We start from the raw sequence: 17,455 nt of genomic DNA, 5'->3' as shown, positions 1-17,455 counted from the left end.
TGAGTTCCAGAACAGCCAGAGCTGTACAGAGAAACCCTGTCTTGAAAAACCAAAAAAAAAAAAAAAATTGATTTCATGTCAGTGCTGAGATACACACACACATATATGCTTAAAAATACATTTTACTATAAAGTGCATAAAATCTACTCTATTTTGTATACTATAACATATAAAAATGTGTATTTACTAAGCAAACTTCCTAATTCTACTGTATTAAAATCATGAATAGCTTTCATTCTCTTTCAAGTGGAAAGCACTGGAAAACTGGTGAGTATTTAATAAATATTTAAAAGGCAGAGTAAGTCAGATGTAGTGCTGCGTATCTGTAATCACAGCACTTGGGGAAGCTGGCTACTAGCTCAAGGCCAGTTCCAAGTGCTTTGAGGCCAGCCAGCCTGGGCTACACATTAAAAAAAAAAAAAAGTAAAGAAGAAAAAAAGGGCACAAAATCCCCACCTTTCTCTGTGGTTATTATTGTCAGGTCGAGGTAACATTATAAAGTAAAGCACCGATTCCAGTTGAACCCTTCCTAGAAAAGATAAAAATTATACCATGGCGGACTTCCCACTTTCCCGAGAACTGTTATTTTGGATTCACATAAACTTAAAACATGTTTCAGCCTTGGATTTGGTTGTCAATAAACAAACTTTATTAATATTCCTTATGTAATGAGAAGCTGAAATTCAATGGCTAATTCATGCCAATATACACATTTTCTTGTTTCATTCAATTATCCACAAGGATTTTGAGTGTTCAAATTCCGCTCATAACAGAATGGTACTCCAGGGAAGTTTTCCTAATCAAGAGAAGCTACTTACTACCGGGCGGAGCACGTTACACAACTACTAAATCAACTTGTCGGCTGGAGGATTTTAAGTGAGGCTTCCTCTCCAAACTTGATAACAAAAGAAACTTCAGAGTTCCCAGATTGACTTGAGATTATTGAATTGCACTGAAGGATGATGTCAGCTTTATACAAATAGAGCTGCTCCCACCCATGAAGCACACCTTAAGAAATATACCAGGCAGGAGAGATGAATTATAAACTAGAAAAGGGGACTCACAAAGCAAAGAGCTGGCTGGGCATACTTCCAAAACTGAAATAATGGAACAGACTCAGAGCTCGTGGTACCAAGATCACCGACTAAGACGGTTCCAACGAGCACCTGACTTGGCTTCTGTCTAGGCCAAGCTGCCCTCCAAGTGTCTGTTGGCCTGCATTACAGCTGTGCCTGCACACTTGTCTCAGCATCAAGTACTGAGGGAAAGCGGGAACGCACTCTGCCTTTGGTCAGTACAGATGTTTCAACCTGCCTACCTCAAACCAACAGGCACAGAATTAAACCCAATCAACTCCCGGTCTTCTAGTGAGGGATTGGCTGCCTCTTTCCCTGTGAAAATGTAGTGAGTGGGTTCTACTGCCTCCTGGGAAAGGCTCCCGCAGGGGAAACTGCTGAATCTAGAGAAGTGAAGTCAAGGGTCCTTACTAAGAGCTAGATTTTTCTCAGCAAAAAAATCCTCAGAATCTTCTGGCAAATTACATCTAAGTTTGAAGTACTTGCTGCTTATATAAGATTGGGAACAAGTTAAGAATCACTGATCCAGGCATGGGTGGAGACAGGAGAATTAATTACAGTCAGCCCTTTTCCTTGTTATAGAGGAAGACCATGTCTCATCTCAAAGATTCCAAACCAGAGACTTTTCTCTTTCTGAGAAGTTATCAAAATAATAAGCCATCTCCATAATGCAGGAGCCTTAACTCATCCGACCAACAAATCATGTTGTACCCATGCACTAAATAGGCAGCGGCTTATATAATGCAAATAAAATCAGAATTTAAATTGTAAGAAAATACACTTTCTTGAAACATCTTAAGGCAAGGTATTTGGTGACTAATGACATTTCAAACTGGTTCTCTAAAGTAAATCCCAACCTGTTCTGTTTTTACTTCATAGGGAACAGATAGGTCCAAATGTTTGGGAGTTCTGTATAATTACTATCTGTTGGCACAAAGTGTGTGCTCACGAAACCACCCAGTACCACACAAGACATCTTTAAAGCTGAGTACTCAGTGCTTTAAAGTGTAGCCAGGACTGGCACTGTTGCCTTCACTGCTTCTCGCTAGGAGACAAGTGGGGCCTTATCTACCAGTGGGCACTGGCACTGAGTTTGTAATGCAGGCCTCCAGAAGGCTCCCACAGAACAACACTCCTCTGCGTTGGTTCTGAAGATGGCTTGTGTTAGCAGCTAAGGCAGAGGTTTAGGACGCACATACTGATTTTAGAAACTTAGCTCAGAGAGGTAGACAGGAAGCCTCTGATTACAATGTGCTTTTGCAAAAAGGTGGCAAACCTAGGGAAACACCTTAAGAATGAATCACTCTTTTATAGGATGATGTAAAGAGAATGCTTTTTAATCATTTTCAAGTATTAAAAAACTCATCAAAAAATGTATCACCTTAACAGTACTATGCACATGTGAAATTTCACACCTAAGTTTGATACTATTTTGGTTATTTATGGCTACTTACAAGACTCACAATAGAATGTCCATTTATTGAGTCTTTTTTCTTTGGTAGAGTCTAATGGGACCATGCAAATGAACTATGTTATGCAAACAAGATCATTTAAGCAAATTCATGGTGATATGAATTATAAGGGTTTTCCTTAGTGGACAGGAAACAAGGAGTCACGAATTGTCCCCCATTGTGGTTTTAGCATCTTGTTCTGAGGTTGAAGAGTTTGAATAGTTCACACAATCCTGTAAAAATCACAACGGACTGCCCTTTAATAAATAGTCATTGTAAAGCATTACATTTACAGAGGGAGAAGTGAATACAAAGTCAGTTCTGGAAGCACTAAGTGTACTTATCCACAGCGCAGACACATCTGTTTAACTGTCCATCATTAGCACCAATGAAGAGTCAACAAAATTACCTTTATTCCCATATCTAAAAAACAAAACAACAAATAAAAACAAACAAAAACAACACATTTCTGAAAATCCTTAGTGAAGTTTAACTATAGTCCCAGACCTTAAATATTCACATTGTTTTCTATGTCATACTGAAAATAAGTTTACTACGTCTCTGGATACTCTTTACAAAGGCTGATTAAAATTCCTGGGTCACTCCCAATGATACAGTAGCACGACCACCTCATGTCAATTCACATGATGCTCTGTTGAGGTTTCACATCTAAGTCACCAAGAACAAAAACCCTTCCCTCCCTCACCTTGTACTATGTTTAAATCCTATGCTAGTTCTTGGAAATGTACCACGGTAAAACTGTAACTGTATCAAAATCATCATGTTTACGATACAACAGTATACCACACAGCAACAAAAATCACATAGTAAAACAAAGATTACCAATGAAACAAGAACAGAGTGAGGACTAGCCTGCTAGGCTGAGTTCCCACAAAGAAGCTCCTGACATCCCAGGTTCAAATAACAGTGACAAAATAATCAACAATTTTAAAAAACAAATAGCTACTGGCAAATGGGATAACTGCTAAATAAAAGTAGAGTACAAGGCTCAACTCTAATATTTACAACCACAACATACTTGAATAAAATTACAATTGTGCACAGATCAGTGGCTTTATAACAAAACATTTCATATACAGAGGAAAACTTGTGATTCAATACAAGTTGAATCCAACCCATCTTAAGAGACTCAACAGCTAAGACTTACCACAGAAATAAATTCAAGGTTAGGCAAGAGACAAGAGCTATACTATTGGTGCTTATACCAAAATTCAGACAAGTCAGTCTATCCCCTGACAATGCGTCAGGTGACAGTGCAAGCATTACCTCAATGAGAACCTACTAAGACGTGCAAACGCATGTAAAACCCCAGCAGTGGCTTGCCTGAGGCTGGCCTTTTTCCTTACATTTTCCTGATAATGACCATAAGCTATAAATACAGGTACAATGCACAGTCAGCAATCTTTTCTTTTTTATTTATTGTTAGAATATAAAAGAATCAAGAGAGCATAGGTTTAATTTCATTTTTATAAGGAAGACTGCATTTACCTGAAAAAGAAATATGGTATCTCTCCCTCACACCCATACCCACACACTCACACACTCTCACACACACACACTCTCTCTCCATGGGAAGAGTATATTCAAGACTATGGTGTCACTGCAATGCTAAAGGAAAAGTGACCCCTGTTCAGTCTTAGAATCTGTAGTGTCAGCGTTCCTGAAGAAATGGACTCATCTTCACTGGGAGCTGCTGTGAGCGAAGTCACAGTCATCCTCACACCAATTATTAGCTGCTTTCTACAGCACTGCAACAAGCCAACAAACATTTAAATGCACTTCACATCAAGAGTATGTAAACTTTATTGTGTTTTCCTCTTCAAGCCTTCAGAAATCAACGGCTGATTCTGCAGCCAATCTGGTCAGGACCTCTGAAGGCAAACTGAGTGCTTCCCAGTGTTAAGGACCACTCATGGCACCACATTCCCGTCTAGTAGTGAAGTGTCCCCTCAGCGGCTTCCAGTAAGGCCTAGAGTTTAATTAAGGTTAACATAAAAAAGTGCCACTTGTGTTTTAGATTAGTGATGGACTCTGACGAGAGAAAATAAAGTTATTCTGTATATTGTTATACTTACAAGCAGCTCCAATCCTGAGTATTTATGGTAATATCTAAACATACAAAAATGTATGTACATTTTTCTCCACTTTCTTGTAAACAGCTGTCAGTATACTGTTTTATCCCTTTATCACTGAGACATGCAAACCATACATACAAGTATAAATACACAAAAGAAAACAACTGACACTCATTCAAAGCCAAGCAACAACAAAAAACAGCTACAATATTCAAATCATAAATAAGAGAAGCTTGAGGCAGCTTAGGTTCCTAGCAGCAGCCAGCCATTCATCCTAATGTTCTCAGCTGCATCTTCCATGCGGTTACAGTCCTGGTAACACTATGGTATGTGGAGATAGGCTTGTTTACTATCATCTCTTCTTTCAGAATGAAGAACAAAGCAGCACTTACAAATATGGAAGCAGCGGCACCACCGCTGGACCAGGAGGGCGTTTTCCATTCCAACCATTTTTAAATTAAAAAGGAAAGGAAAAGTTGACCTAAACAAAGGTTACATATTCATTCCTTGGGCACTTAGCAGCGAGTCCAGCATGTCGAATGTGTCTTTGTAGTCCATATGCTGGCTGCTTGTACTGTACTCGTGATTGGCCTCAGGACCGTGGGGCTCCACTGGTTTCTTGTCCAGTTTCACGAGGGTGCTGAGATGTCCGTAGCCCACCTGGTATGTGACAGGGGGAGGAGGGGGTAAGGGATGGTTAAAAACAGAGCTGTGAGAGGATAGATACTGCTTAACAGAGGAAGAACTAGATGAACTACCTGAACTTTTGGAACTTTTGCTCATTTTGGAGTGGTGGTTGTGGGAGGCTTCGCTGATATGCAACTTCTTCCTTGCACTGGAGGCGGAGGAGATGCCTTCAGGGCCCAGGCCCACAGGACTCCTGAGCACCGTGGGAGGCATTCCATCGGCGGCATGCTTACTGCCCCCACTGTGCATGTGCAAATACTTGTGGCTGCTGTGGTGGCGGTTGGCAGGGTGCTCCTTGTGCTTTTCCTTGTGGTCTCTGCTGATGTGTGGGCTTGAGTGCTTGCTCTTCCCACTGCCTTCATCAGAAGAGCTGTGTCTTTCCGAGGATGCCACTTTGATTTTCATCTTCAGCTCCTCTTTGCTGGGACCTTTGTCAGGCGGGGGGATGGGAATCCGGAGCTTCAGTGATCCACTCCTCTCCTTTTTCTCTGCCAAGTGTTTCTCAGGCTTGTCCGAGTTGGTGAGGGGAAGCTTCATTTTGATGGGAGAAGTGACAGAAGTGCCTGTGACTGCCTGAGCCGGCCCATGCTTGTGCTGCTGTTCTGCATGGGCAGCTATATAGTGATCCCTTGTGTCCATGTCAAGGGTTTCCAGCTTCCGCTTTTCTCTGTACTTATCTAAAGACATTTTCTGAGGAAGCACTCCAGGAGTAGCAGGTATGGGACCATGGTGTTTACTGCTCCCAGCTTTGTGAGTATATTCTTGCTTAGCTGATGAATGATCAGCAACTTTGTCCGGCCTGTGATGTAATCCGGAATGCAGTGCCATTGAAGGTCCCTGCTGGAAGCTTATGTACTGGCTCCCAGAGAGAGTGGCCTCCTGTTTCTGTGTGTACACTGGGTCTGTCCTGGCTGAATCTGGATGCTGAGGCCACTCTTGGTGTGATGACAAACTGTATGAGGTACTGGGCATTCCTGCTGCTAGCACTGATAAATTATCAGATGCACGGCTATCTTGAACAGAAGTAGTTCCTGAATTTAGAGGTATTGGAGCAGGGAACGTTGATGTTGATGGTTTCTGAAAGCTTGGGTTGGCAGGTACACCAGTGACACTATCTACTAACATAGAATTCTGGACCAAAGATGAACCAAGCAGTGGTGTCTCTGATACTTGTCCATCTACTTTTGGTTTCTTAGCCATAGCCTAGTTAAATGAGAAATAGAAGAAACAATGATAGCAAAGGGATTTAATACAAATGTCTTTGCTTGTAAAACTCTAAAGGAAGTTCATGGAAACAAATCTACCTGAACTCCAAGTTCTATGGCAATAAATGAATGCAGGGGAAGAAGGCTCTATGGTTGGAGAAGTAGATACAGTTATATCCTAACCCAGGAATTGAGACAGTAACTTGTGTAGGCTTTAGCCTCACTTCGAACAAGGGAATTTCCCCAACATTACAGAGAATTAAAAAAAGAAAAGGGGGGGGGGGAGCAGGGAGAAAGAGAGTGAGTGCTCCTGTACACAGGAGCTGAGCAACTGCAAGCTTCTACAGTCTATGTGTGGTACAATATACTCAGAAGTGGTACAGCATTTAACCATTCAATTTCAAACCATTTGATAGGCAATTGCTAGATGAGTGGCAAATTATTATTTTTGTTAATTAAATCCTGCCGATTCTCTTACCCTCCAGTTTCGAATCCTCTTCAACCTACTAGGCGTTTTCTCCAATATTTGTAGAAACTCATGTGTTAGTTCTAAAAATAAAATTTAAGTTTAAAGCTTAGACTATGCCTTTAGGATGTGAACCTCTCTCAAGTAGGCAATATTTAAAAGGGTCCTAAGAGGTCAGCCCTTTCATTATTATTTCTAGTCAGTCTTTAGCATACACAGACACAACACTCAACTGGTATTTCAAAGCTGAATTCTTATTAAAACAAAACAAAACAAAAACAAACAAACAAACAAAAAACCTTCCCCAAATTTCATTTGCTTACTTAGAAAATAAAACTCCTGAAAAGGATGGTAGTAGGAATCTCTACCAGGCAAACTAACTATATAGCAATGCTTAATGTAGAAAAGATCCACCAATGGGTTCTTTAAAATCAGTAGGCAGAAGTTTGAGAGAAAAGTATTCATTTGTATAGCGCTAAAGGTATTTTCCTCAGCATGCTTAATTATGATGAGTAAGAATAGCTTTACAATGGAGAACTCAATAGCATCACTCATCATGTAACCAGCATGGTGGTGAGAAACACTACGCAACCACGGTTCCATGCTTTTAGAAGCAAGCAGGGCACAACCTTCTTCTACAGCATTCTTGCCAAGAACACTCAACCCAAACAATGAGAAGCCTACAGACAAACTTGGAATCACTTTGTGAAGTCACATATTATTCTTCACATCAGTAGAGATGAAAGAGTGAGTCCTGACAACTTGGAGGTGACTACTTGGACATTTCAACTGGACACAAATATAACATAAGACTCTATACCAGAGAAACGTGGGGAAATCTAAATACAACAAGGTTTAATCAGCAGTATTATGCCAGCATTAATTTCCTAATCTTAATAAATGTTATATAAGAAAGATATCAACAACAAAAATCAAGTAAAGTTAGCATAAGGATTTTGGAGATATTTTTTTGTGAATTTCCTTAAGGTTAAAATTATTTCAAAGTGTTCAATGTTTACAAGAAAAAAGGAAACGCCAACAGTCACACTGCCCAGCAACGAACAAACATATACCAGTGAATTACTCCGCTCAGAACTTTATCCACTGTCTTAAGTTTGGGATTAAAATTGTATCATGTTGAATTATAATTTTATCACCTAAAAAACTGTTATTGATAATGGCAACAATGTCAAGAGAGCCAGATTATCATCTGTATTAGCCATGTCAAGCCAATCTGCCACAATAGACTCAAGCCCTGAGACTGCATAGTCACTGGCTTTTGGAGCAAACAGCAAGTCTTCCTGTCACCTTGCCTAGGCAAGTGTTAAAGAGTGACAGCAACAAGTAAGATAACACAAAATATCTCAGTGCAGAACACACAAAAATGACACAACCAGACTCAGCCTGTGAGGAGATGGAGTACAACTTAGAGGCAGAGTACTGCCCAGCGCTTACGAGACCGGGCTCAACGCCCAGCACCTGACAATGATGACAGCATCACCACCGCCACCAAGATCAGTCTGTAAAATTGTGCTAAAAGTACCCATTAACCAAAATCTAAAACAACCATGAATTTTGGGTGGAACTTCCTCAGTAATTCCGAGATTGTTTTGTGTTTAGTTTCAGGAGCTTTTTGAGCAAGTCTGGATAAAATAAAACCCAATGCTGGGAACTCTATTTCTTCCTCTGAAAGAACAACTTCTCATCTGACTCCAGCAAATGACCAGATATTTTTGGGTCAAGCGTGGATGAAGATGTTTTGCCTCAAATTTCCTGCACAAATCTTACACACACACACACACACACACACACACACACTCAATCACTCACTCTCTCTCTCTCTCTCTTTCTCTCTCTCTCTCTCTCTCTCTCTCTCTCTCTCTCTCTCTCTCTCTCTCTCTCTCACATATAGCTTCCACAAGGGGAAGAATTAAAAAAAACAAAACAAAAAACTTGTTTTCCAAGTGGTGCAGGCCAACTATAACCAGTTAGACAAGTATGACCTGTGCCCCACAATGCTACTGTGGTGTCCATGTGTACTGAGCAGAATTGTCCACTGCTTCAGTCGGGCAGCGTATACACAGAAAGTTCCAGCATCCTTTCCACACACACAGGGGAGGACCGATGCTTACCATCTAGCAGCTCTAGGGTAACCGTAGGGTCCACATATTCCCACCAGTGCTTTCCATCTGTTGACACAGGAATCTCCCAATTGGACCATTTGCAAGCCAAATGAATGCATACACATGCTATCACTGTGGGTTTGTACTGAAGACAGAAGGTCGTAAGATGCAAACTGGTGTAGAGCAGATTTAAAAGTGGAGGGCCATAGAAATTCAAAATATGTAAAACAAAGAAAAACATTTGCCAGTAAGACAAAAGCAAACATTAAATCAGAAGTGTTTTTCTTTACATGATATTCTATTAATAGCTAACACTACTGAAAAATGTAATAAAATAGTTATAGATCATTAAACTTTCCTCATTTTCACTCCTCAGTAGTACATTAATATTTTAATTTTATGATTAATACTAATAATTTTGTTTTAAAACCTAAGTATTATGTAAATAAAAGAGCATATTTACAACAACCACCATACACAAAGTATAACTTTTTAAACCACTCTTTGTGTTAGTTTTGTTTTTTTTTTAAACACACACACACATATAAAGACTTTATAAAACAGAGCAATTTTAATATCACAATCAAAGATGAGACCATTTGATATGGCTTAATGAACAGTTCCCGTTCATGTACATTTCTATGTCCCTTACAGCAAAGTCTCAAAGAGAACTTACCTTATGCCAAGATATTTCAAGGCTCAAAGCAGGTCAATACTAATAAATACTACCTCTACTTCTTATCACGGACCAAAAATTGGGCATGTGACATTTCACAGGCTAGTTTTTCTAATAAAAGTTTTTTTGTTAGTTTCTGAGACAGGGTCTCATGTAGCCCAAACTGGCCTTAAACTTGATATGTAGTAAATGGTAACCCTGAAATTCTGACCTTCCTGTTTCTACCATCCAGACTGGGATGACAGGCATACCACCATGTCTAGCTGACTAACCAAAGTTTTGCTAATTCAAAAAGCTAGTTCAGTTCTCATTTCCACAGTGCCCACTTAAAAAATGTTCAACCTTTAATACCAAGCCAGAACAAAATTATACATTCACTTTATAGCTCCTTCAAACTATTCTAGTTTAGAATAGATGAAACAATTACTGAAAAGCCACAAACACACACTACATTTTTACTTTATATAAATGGAAAAGCAGGACTTTTAAAATAAAGATTGCATCTCTGCAAACCTAAGCACTGATAATAATTGACTACTTCTAATTTACTATTAGGAATATTATCTGGAACAAGTCCAAAATTACATAAATTTTACTTAAGAAACTTTAGCAATTATTCTAAAAGATTGGATCAATGTGAAAATTAAAAAAAGTCATTTAACTATAATTGTAAACTAAAAATAGCTTTATACTTACCAAGTTTCTAGGTTAAGTTTAGCTCTGTGTAATCTTTAGCTGCTATTCAGGCTACCAAGTTTAGACTTATGCACTCACAAATCGAGAATATGCCACCAGAAAGCACCACTACACTTCACAGTGTGCATTTAACCCCTCTGTGCCCAAAGTCCCTTGTACAATACACCGCAAAGCAACCAGGAAGGTACCACCACAGTAGATGGTCCAGTCTCCTGTTGCAACAAGGGCAAGAGACACGTTGAGGGGGCCCTGCATTAAAGGAAGCTATAGTGTGCTACAACAGTGCAACAAAGAGGGTCAGGATAACAACCTGTTGGTAGCCATGAAATAGGATGTCTGTGCCAAATCCTTGCTTGCTGTAAGAAAAGAAAGAAGAACGAAGACAATATCATCAGCTTCAACATGTCAACATCACAAAAACTCTCAATACAACATCAAAGATTTGTACACAAAAAGTAAATTTTACTTACTACTTACAAATATCACAAGAGCGCCATCATTTTCTATACTACTGAAAATCTTCAACAACATTCACTCAAATGTTTCTTGCTATCCCCCATAGATCTGAGAAACAAGCCGATTTGCTTTTAGCTAGCCAGTTACAAGGGCTAAACTTGTTACTAAGTTAAGCATCTAGTCAGCTAAAAGTTGAAATAAAGCATTCTCCTGGATTAAAAAAAAAAAAAAAACAAACAACAAAAAACAAAAAGAAGAAGAAGAAAAAGATTTTTGAAGTCTAATACAAAATATGAAGAGTAGCCTGCCAAACTTAATCCTGTCATTATATTTAGGCTGGCTTAAATATTTCCTTCAAAATTGAGCAAAACCCCCACCCCAAACTTCTAAGAACATAATCTCAGTTCTTTATCATGTTATTATATATTGTTATTAGATATTAACAGAGTATAGGAAGCTCCACTGTACTAATTTTTTTAAACTTATCGACTCCATTAGAGATAAAGCCTAGAAAGAGGACTATTCTAGGGGGAGTGCTTCCAACACTGGTCCCCAACAGGAAAGCAGTTTTTAACTAGTTCCATAAGACAATAAACGGTTTCCCTTCCCCTACCCCATGCTCTTCCCACAGAGACCTGACCAGCCCCCCACCCCTTCTGATCAAAAATCACTAGCTTGGCAGCCCCAAGCCCCACCCTCAAGCCCCCAAACTCCTTCCCCTCCTAGTTTTCACTCTTGGCACCTGTGATCCCTGCTGCCCCATGTGATCATCAAGGGAAGGTTTAACAAAAGGGATTGGGTCTGGCAGAGCTGTGCTAAGGAAGACTGTCAGAGCACCAGAGGTCTTGGAGGCAGTGTGACTTAAGTATGGTATTCTTTCCTGGTGGGGAGGGAAGGAGAGATCAGAGTGAAAGGTCCCTGGTAAAATGACATCAGTCAATTGTGCAGCAAAGTAGCAACTGTCTCATTTGGAGTGGGAGGTGAGGGCTTCGCACAAATCATATCTACCCACCACCACCACCCAACCAAAACCTCCATACAATAATAAAAACTCAATTGTGGTATCATGTTTCCTAAGGAATGTATCTAAATTCAATACAGGAAGGAATGTAAAGTGTTCTTGTTAGTTCAAAGTTGTAACAGAGCAAAGGGAACAAAGACAGTAAAGATAAAAGGGAGGAAGTACAGCCACCTCAAAGCTGAGTCAGAGGAACGAATGAAGGAACGAACACACACACACACACACACACACACACACACACACACACACACACGCACTCGCACACACTATTCTGCACTCAAGGTTCAGGATATCAGACTTTAATAGAACAACATCAAAACAAAACAAAACTAACAAACAAAAAACCCTCAAACTTTGTGGGAATACATCATATCTGTAAAGTGTCTGTTTAAAATCCAGACTTATTTAAAGGCAGTACCTTAGTAAATAATATCTTTGCCAAACATACACTAATGTCTTTCTTCATTATTCTTTAGGCTCTTGATTTAGAGCAAATTATGTGGTTTGCTACCTTGCACAGACTGGTTTACTCTTTTAAGCTTTCAATGAGACCAACCTATATGCTTTTCTTAACATGTACAGCTAATTGCTATTTGATTTTATACTTTACTGTAACTAGGGAAGCAAATGTGCTACAAAGTATATTTATGTGCTTGTGAAGAATAGGAACCATAATTAAAATATTGTATTTTGCAAAGTGATTCTCTGGTAATGTGTGTTCCTAGTCTTAGAACTCTGTTAGCAAAGATGCTGGCTTGAAGCCTCTGGGCTTGCTTTCCAATGCTGTTTTTTTTTTTTTTTGCAAAATAAAATGCTATCTAGAAGTAAAACGAATTCAATTTAGAATGAATGAGACTGTTAAGATAAATACTAAGTATGTGATTTCTCTCTCTCTCTCTCTCTCCAAAATCCCTGTGAGAGACCAAAACCACTGATTTTTATTTTCAAAAGGATCAAAAGCACAGAAGCAGACCCCAGAAGCTGCGATGCACCATAAGCAATCCAAATGGAAACTAGAAAAGCAACACTGGCAGCCTGTGGGAAGGGCTCTTGCTCACAGAAGGTCTAACGGTACCATAACGGCATGAGAGTTGTTAGTTTTCTCCATTACCACACAAATGCAACCAAATGTACTTGGAAAACACAGAGAGAAGTAGATGAGTAAGATACTGAACACTATTTCAAAATGACATTTGGACTTTTTAATAAAACCCAACATAAGGCTAGAATCCACAATATCCATACCAATCCTAGAGGAAAGAAAGCACACCACTTATCCCAGATGGCTGAGGGCCACTCACCTCTTACTAACTGGGTGCATTTCACCACATCTGTGTGTGGGTGTTCAATGGTGATCTCAAAACCTGAAATGAAAAGCACTTTTTTTCCCAACTACTTACCACTACAGTACTTGCCCGAGCAATGCGGCTCGCCATCCCATCATAAATGTCTAATATACTCGTCAGTGTTAAGAGGACTCCAAAGCCAACATTAAAGCTTCTTATTGCTGACATATGTATTACCCTCCAGAATAAACAGTAACTACTTTCTCATTCTCAATAGGAAAACAGACAATTATTTAAACAAGGGCAATTGGATCTAAAATTTAAGATTTTAATTCACCTGGGCTTATGTTCAAATCATCAAATAATTATTATCATGGCTGAAGTTTATGTATTATCTCTTTAACATTAAAAAAAAAATCTTTGCTTGAGAAGATGTGGGAAAATGTTTTTCATAAACATACCTGCTGCCAACAGCAGCACCAAAGTAGTTTAATGACTACAGCTGTCTTAACTGTACTGTGAAATCAAAGGGGTACAGCTCCACCTCCTAATGAGAGCCGTGTGCACAGCGAGCTGTGCTACACATACTTTCTAAATATCTTCAAACACCCAAGGAAGTGCTGGGAAGCTTCCAATGACTATCCAATCAGCTCTTACATTTTATTATCTAGTAGTTTTAGAATGCCAAGTAAAAGTCTAATGTATGAGCAATCGGAGTTTATAAAGGCATATTTTATTTATCTCACTCCTGCAATTAACTAGCAGAGTAACATTTCAACTAAAGAGATCTGTTTTCTTATGTACACTCAAATATCAGGCATCCATTCTCTCTGTGTAAGAGTGTGTCATAAGGCATATATACTATTCACTGACAATGACTGTCAGTGGCCTGGGACAGAACACAGCCTCCACAGCACAGAAGCTGAGAGTTCTACCTGACTCCTACCTACAGCTCCTATGTGACGCCTTCATACCATAAAAATAAAATTATGTTTTATAATGTAACTCTCCAATGTCTGTAAGTTGTTATAAATTCATGTAAATATTGTAATTAAGACAATAATGACAAATAGGTGGACTCAGAGACAATATACTTTCACTTTGTGCCTTTAAAACTTAATCCATGTGTTTTAAATAAACTTCTTTTATAATAAAAATCTTCAGCACATGTAGCTGTGTCTGTCTGTCTTTTTGAGACAGGGTCACTATGTAGACCTGGCTACCCTCAAATTCAACAGAGCCGACTGTTTTGCCTCCCCAGTGCTGGAAATAAAGGCATGTACCACCATTCCTGTTTTTATTTCTATTTCTATTCAATATTTGAGAATGAAATAACTGAAATAAAAAGAAAATTTTGCTATATAAAGCAGTCTTTATTCCATATGTGAAGGATGGAAGTTTAACTAGTAAGGAAACTGTCTCAAGTTTACAAGGTGATCAGAAACCTGTAGATTTAAATTCTGATCTTCCTACAGTTTGTATTTATTTGATCTTGACTTGCTAGGTTCTTCTCTAGGTCACTTAACTTTAGATAAGTCTAACATTCTTAACTAGTTTGCTTATTATCAAAATTCACTCAAATAATTGCTACATCATATTTACATAACCAGAACTGCAGAAATTATGTGTACATACCACCACCTCTGTACTAAGAACTATTTAACATCATTGTGCAACGAACAGTGAAGCAGAGCTGCCACTGTGGAACCTATCACACTGAAGTCATGGGCACCTCTCAACTAAGTTATGCCAAAACAAAGTTGGGAAAAATGGCTACTTAGAACAAGCAATACTATTTCATTCCAAAGTAGTTTCAAACAACTTTCAATAGGAAGCTATTCTAGAAATTTTTGTTCAGGATACTGCATTAGTGAACACAAAATGATATAAGCACACATACCCAGTGTTTGTAGCATTATGGTTTCAAGTAAAACCAGTTCTTGAGTCTGCTGAAGATAAGCCTGCCAGATAAAAATGGTATTAGATGTTTAGAATAAATACAGCACTAAGAGAGTTCTGGACTGTTAGACCTCATACGACTACAGAACAACAGTTGCTTACAAATATGAGGCAAAGAAAGTTGGTGTGATGGCGCACACCTCTAATCTCAGTACTCAGGAGGCAGAGGCAGGCAGATCTCTATGAGTTTGAAGCCAGCCTGGTCTACAGAGAGAGTTCCAGGACAGCTGGGACTATTTAGAGAGACCCTGTCTCAAATATATGTACTATAAAAATAGATCACAGCCCAGAGAGTGATTTCTAAAACAAATATGAGGCAAAGAAACTGAGGCAATAGATGGAACACTGCTGCTCCTGGGACACGTCTAATGCAACCACTTTTAAATACAGATGTAAACAAAGCCAAAGAAACAAATAAAACAGCAATAGGACACAGGGTGACTTAGCTAAATAAGGACCCACAGTCTACACAGAACAAGTTCATAGGCACTGCTGCTTCTAGATATCAAGTACAGGAGCACTGAGCCACGGAAGAGCACTTAAATCAAACTCGCCTTTTAAGAGAAAACTTACCAACTTATGTCTGTGAGTTACTTTTAGAATTAACTTCCCCAGGAAAGGCAAATCTTAAGCACCCAGATCAATACCATCGATTCACCATAGAGACCCCAAATAACACAGTATGTTTCCCCTAAAATTCAGGAACCTTTCACAAGGTTCTTGGAAGAAAGCACTTAGAAAGTTTCCTGCCACTCCAGTCTCAGGACCCTAACAACTGACCCAGGCGAGAAGGAAGCAATACATCACATATTAAGTTGGGTATGGTGCCTATATCCTTGGCAAGTAGAGCCAGAAAGACTGAGTTTGAGGTTAGCCTAAACTACATATAGAGCTAGACCCTCATATATCTGCTCAAAACGCATGTACACACATGCTCATTTTTATAAGAACATAGCCCAGAGAGTGAAATCACCTTTATTGTCACAGAGCTGATTTTTAAAGACTAGCATGTGCGTACTAGAATAAATGAGTTTATTCTATTAACAGGAACTATGTTTATTATTTAATGTACACATATTTTGTTCATTAAAAAACCAGCATCAGTGCTGAATGTATTAATCTTCATTCAGAGCCTAAACTTAGAACTTTAAACATGACGTAAATCAAATGGAACTAACATAACTTGGTAGTCACTAAGTGGATAAAAATTCCCAATTAAATGACTTACCTATATTGCTCGAAAGATAAGTGCAAAAGCCCCCCCTGCAGCTCTCATTTCAGAATGTCACAGAACTTGAAAGAGTAACTACTGGTCTAGAGTAAACTGGAGTCTCTCTCTTCCTTCCTCTGCTAAGAGTTTCAGTGAAGAGTAACTCAACTTCTGGTTGTAAGCGCATCTATCAACAGGTCAGGTCATAAGGCCTAGCCTTTCCACTGCAGTCACACTCTGAGGATAAGTCAATGAATTCGAAAATATTTCAAATAACTGTCAATCAAAGTAGGATGATTCACAATCTTATACAATTTGGAATGACATACACATTCAAACTACACATGGGGCATCCTGTCAGACAGCTTTTACTTTCAAATTTGTAAAGAGAATGAAGACCCCCGGTCTTTACATACATCACATTTTGTGTCCAGGAGTGGCTCTAGGGGATGAAGACAAGCGTGTGCTACTTTGATAACATGTTCAAGCTTTCGAGCCTGCTCTTCCACTTTTGCAGCCAAAAACAATGCAGTAGGTGATATTATCTGTAGGAGAGAGGTTTAAAAATTGGTCATTTAAAAGCAAATACATTTTGGGAAAAGTCTCTACATCCTGGGATGGGGAAGGTAAAAAGGAATATATCATTATAGCATAAAGACTGATGTAAGAAGCTTTCCTGATGTTTTTTTGGGGGGGCTGGGGTGTTGGGGATGGAACCAGAGATTTGTACATGTTTAAATACATGCTTTGCCACTGAACTGTATATCCCCAGTGCTGATCAATTAATTCTCTCCCCTCCCCTCGCATACTTTAGCAGTGGGGCACATTGTGTATCAACTTTAGCAACACTGATGCTAAAAAGTTCTCATGACTCAGTACCACAGGGCCAGCCAATATTCAAATTATTTATTTTGCAAATATAACAGCAAGAGAGGAAGAAAAAAATGATTTTGGTTAAATATGAAAACTTTAGTATTAGTGTGTACACAGTGGAGATAAAGGAAAAAATAATACAAAGTGATACCATAGCTTAAAAAGTGAGAAGAC

General features: G+C 39.0%; 1 protein-coding gene across 5 annotated transcripts in view; it reads right to left on the bottom strand.

The window, feature by feature from the left end:
* Positions 1 to 2,763: 2,763 nt before the first annotated feature.
* The window catches only part of Ccnt2 (cyclin T2), a 32,154-nt gene continuing 17,462 nt past the window's right edge, over positions 2,764 to 17,455 (bottom strand). The window contains exons 3-10 of one of the 5 annotated variants that reach the window (XM_021158792.2): positions 16,825 to 16,953; positions 15,140 to 15,200; positions 13,255 to 13,317; positions 10,787 to 10,832; positions 9,114 to 9,277; positions 6,994 to 7,064; positions 5,382 to 6,513; positions 2,764 to 5,283 (exon numbers count right to left, since the gene is read on the bottom strand). In XM_021158792.2, the coding sequence (XP_021014451.1) occupies positions 5,216 to 5,283; positions 5,382 to 6,513; positions 6,994 to 7,064; positions 9,114 to 9,277; positions 10,787 to 10,832; positions 13,255 to 13,317; positions 15,140 to 15,200; positions 16,825 to 16,953 (1,734 nt within the window). In that variant the 3' untranslated portion in view covers positions 2,764 to 5,215. Of the gene's footprint in view, positions 6,514 to 6,993; positions 7,065 to 9,113; positions 9,278 to 10,476; positions 10,833 to 10,946; positions 11,041 to 13,254; positions 13,318 to 15,139; positions 15,201 to 16,824; positions 16,954 to 17,455 lie in introns of those variants that run through there. The other 4 variants (XM_021158787.2, XR_002377582.3, XM_021158803.3 and 1 more) reach the window with 4 other exon arrangements.

The sequence above is a fragment of the Mus caroli genome, unplaced genomic scaffold, assembly GCF_978045245.1.
Source record: "Mus caroli unplaced genomic scaffold, Mus_caroli_1 scaffold_1, whole genome shotgun sequence".
Lineage (NCBI taxonomy): Eukaryota > Metazoa > Chordata > Mammalia > Rodentia > Muridae > Mus > Mus caroli.
The sequence above is the reverse complement of the archived record's forward strand: the minus strand, read 5'-3'. Positions and strand labels throughout refer to the sequence as shown.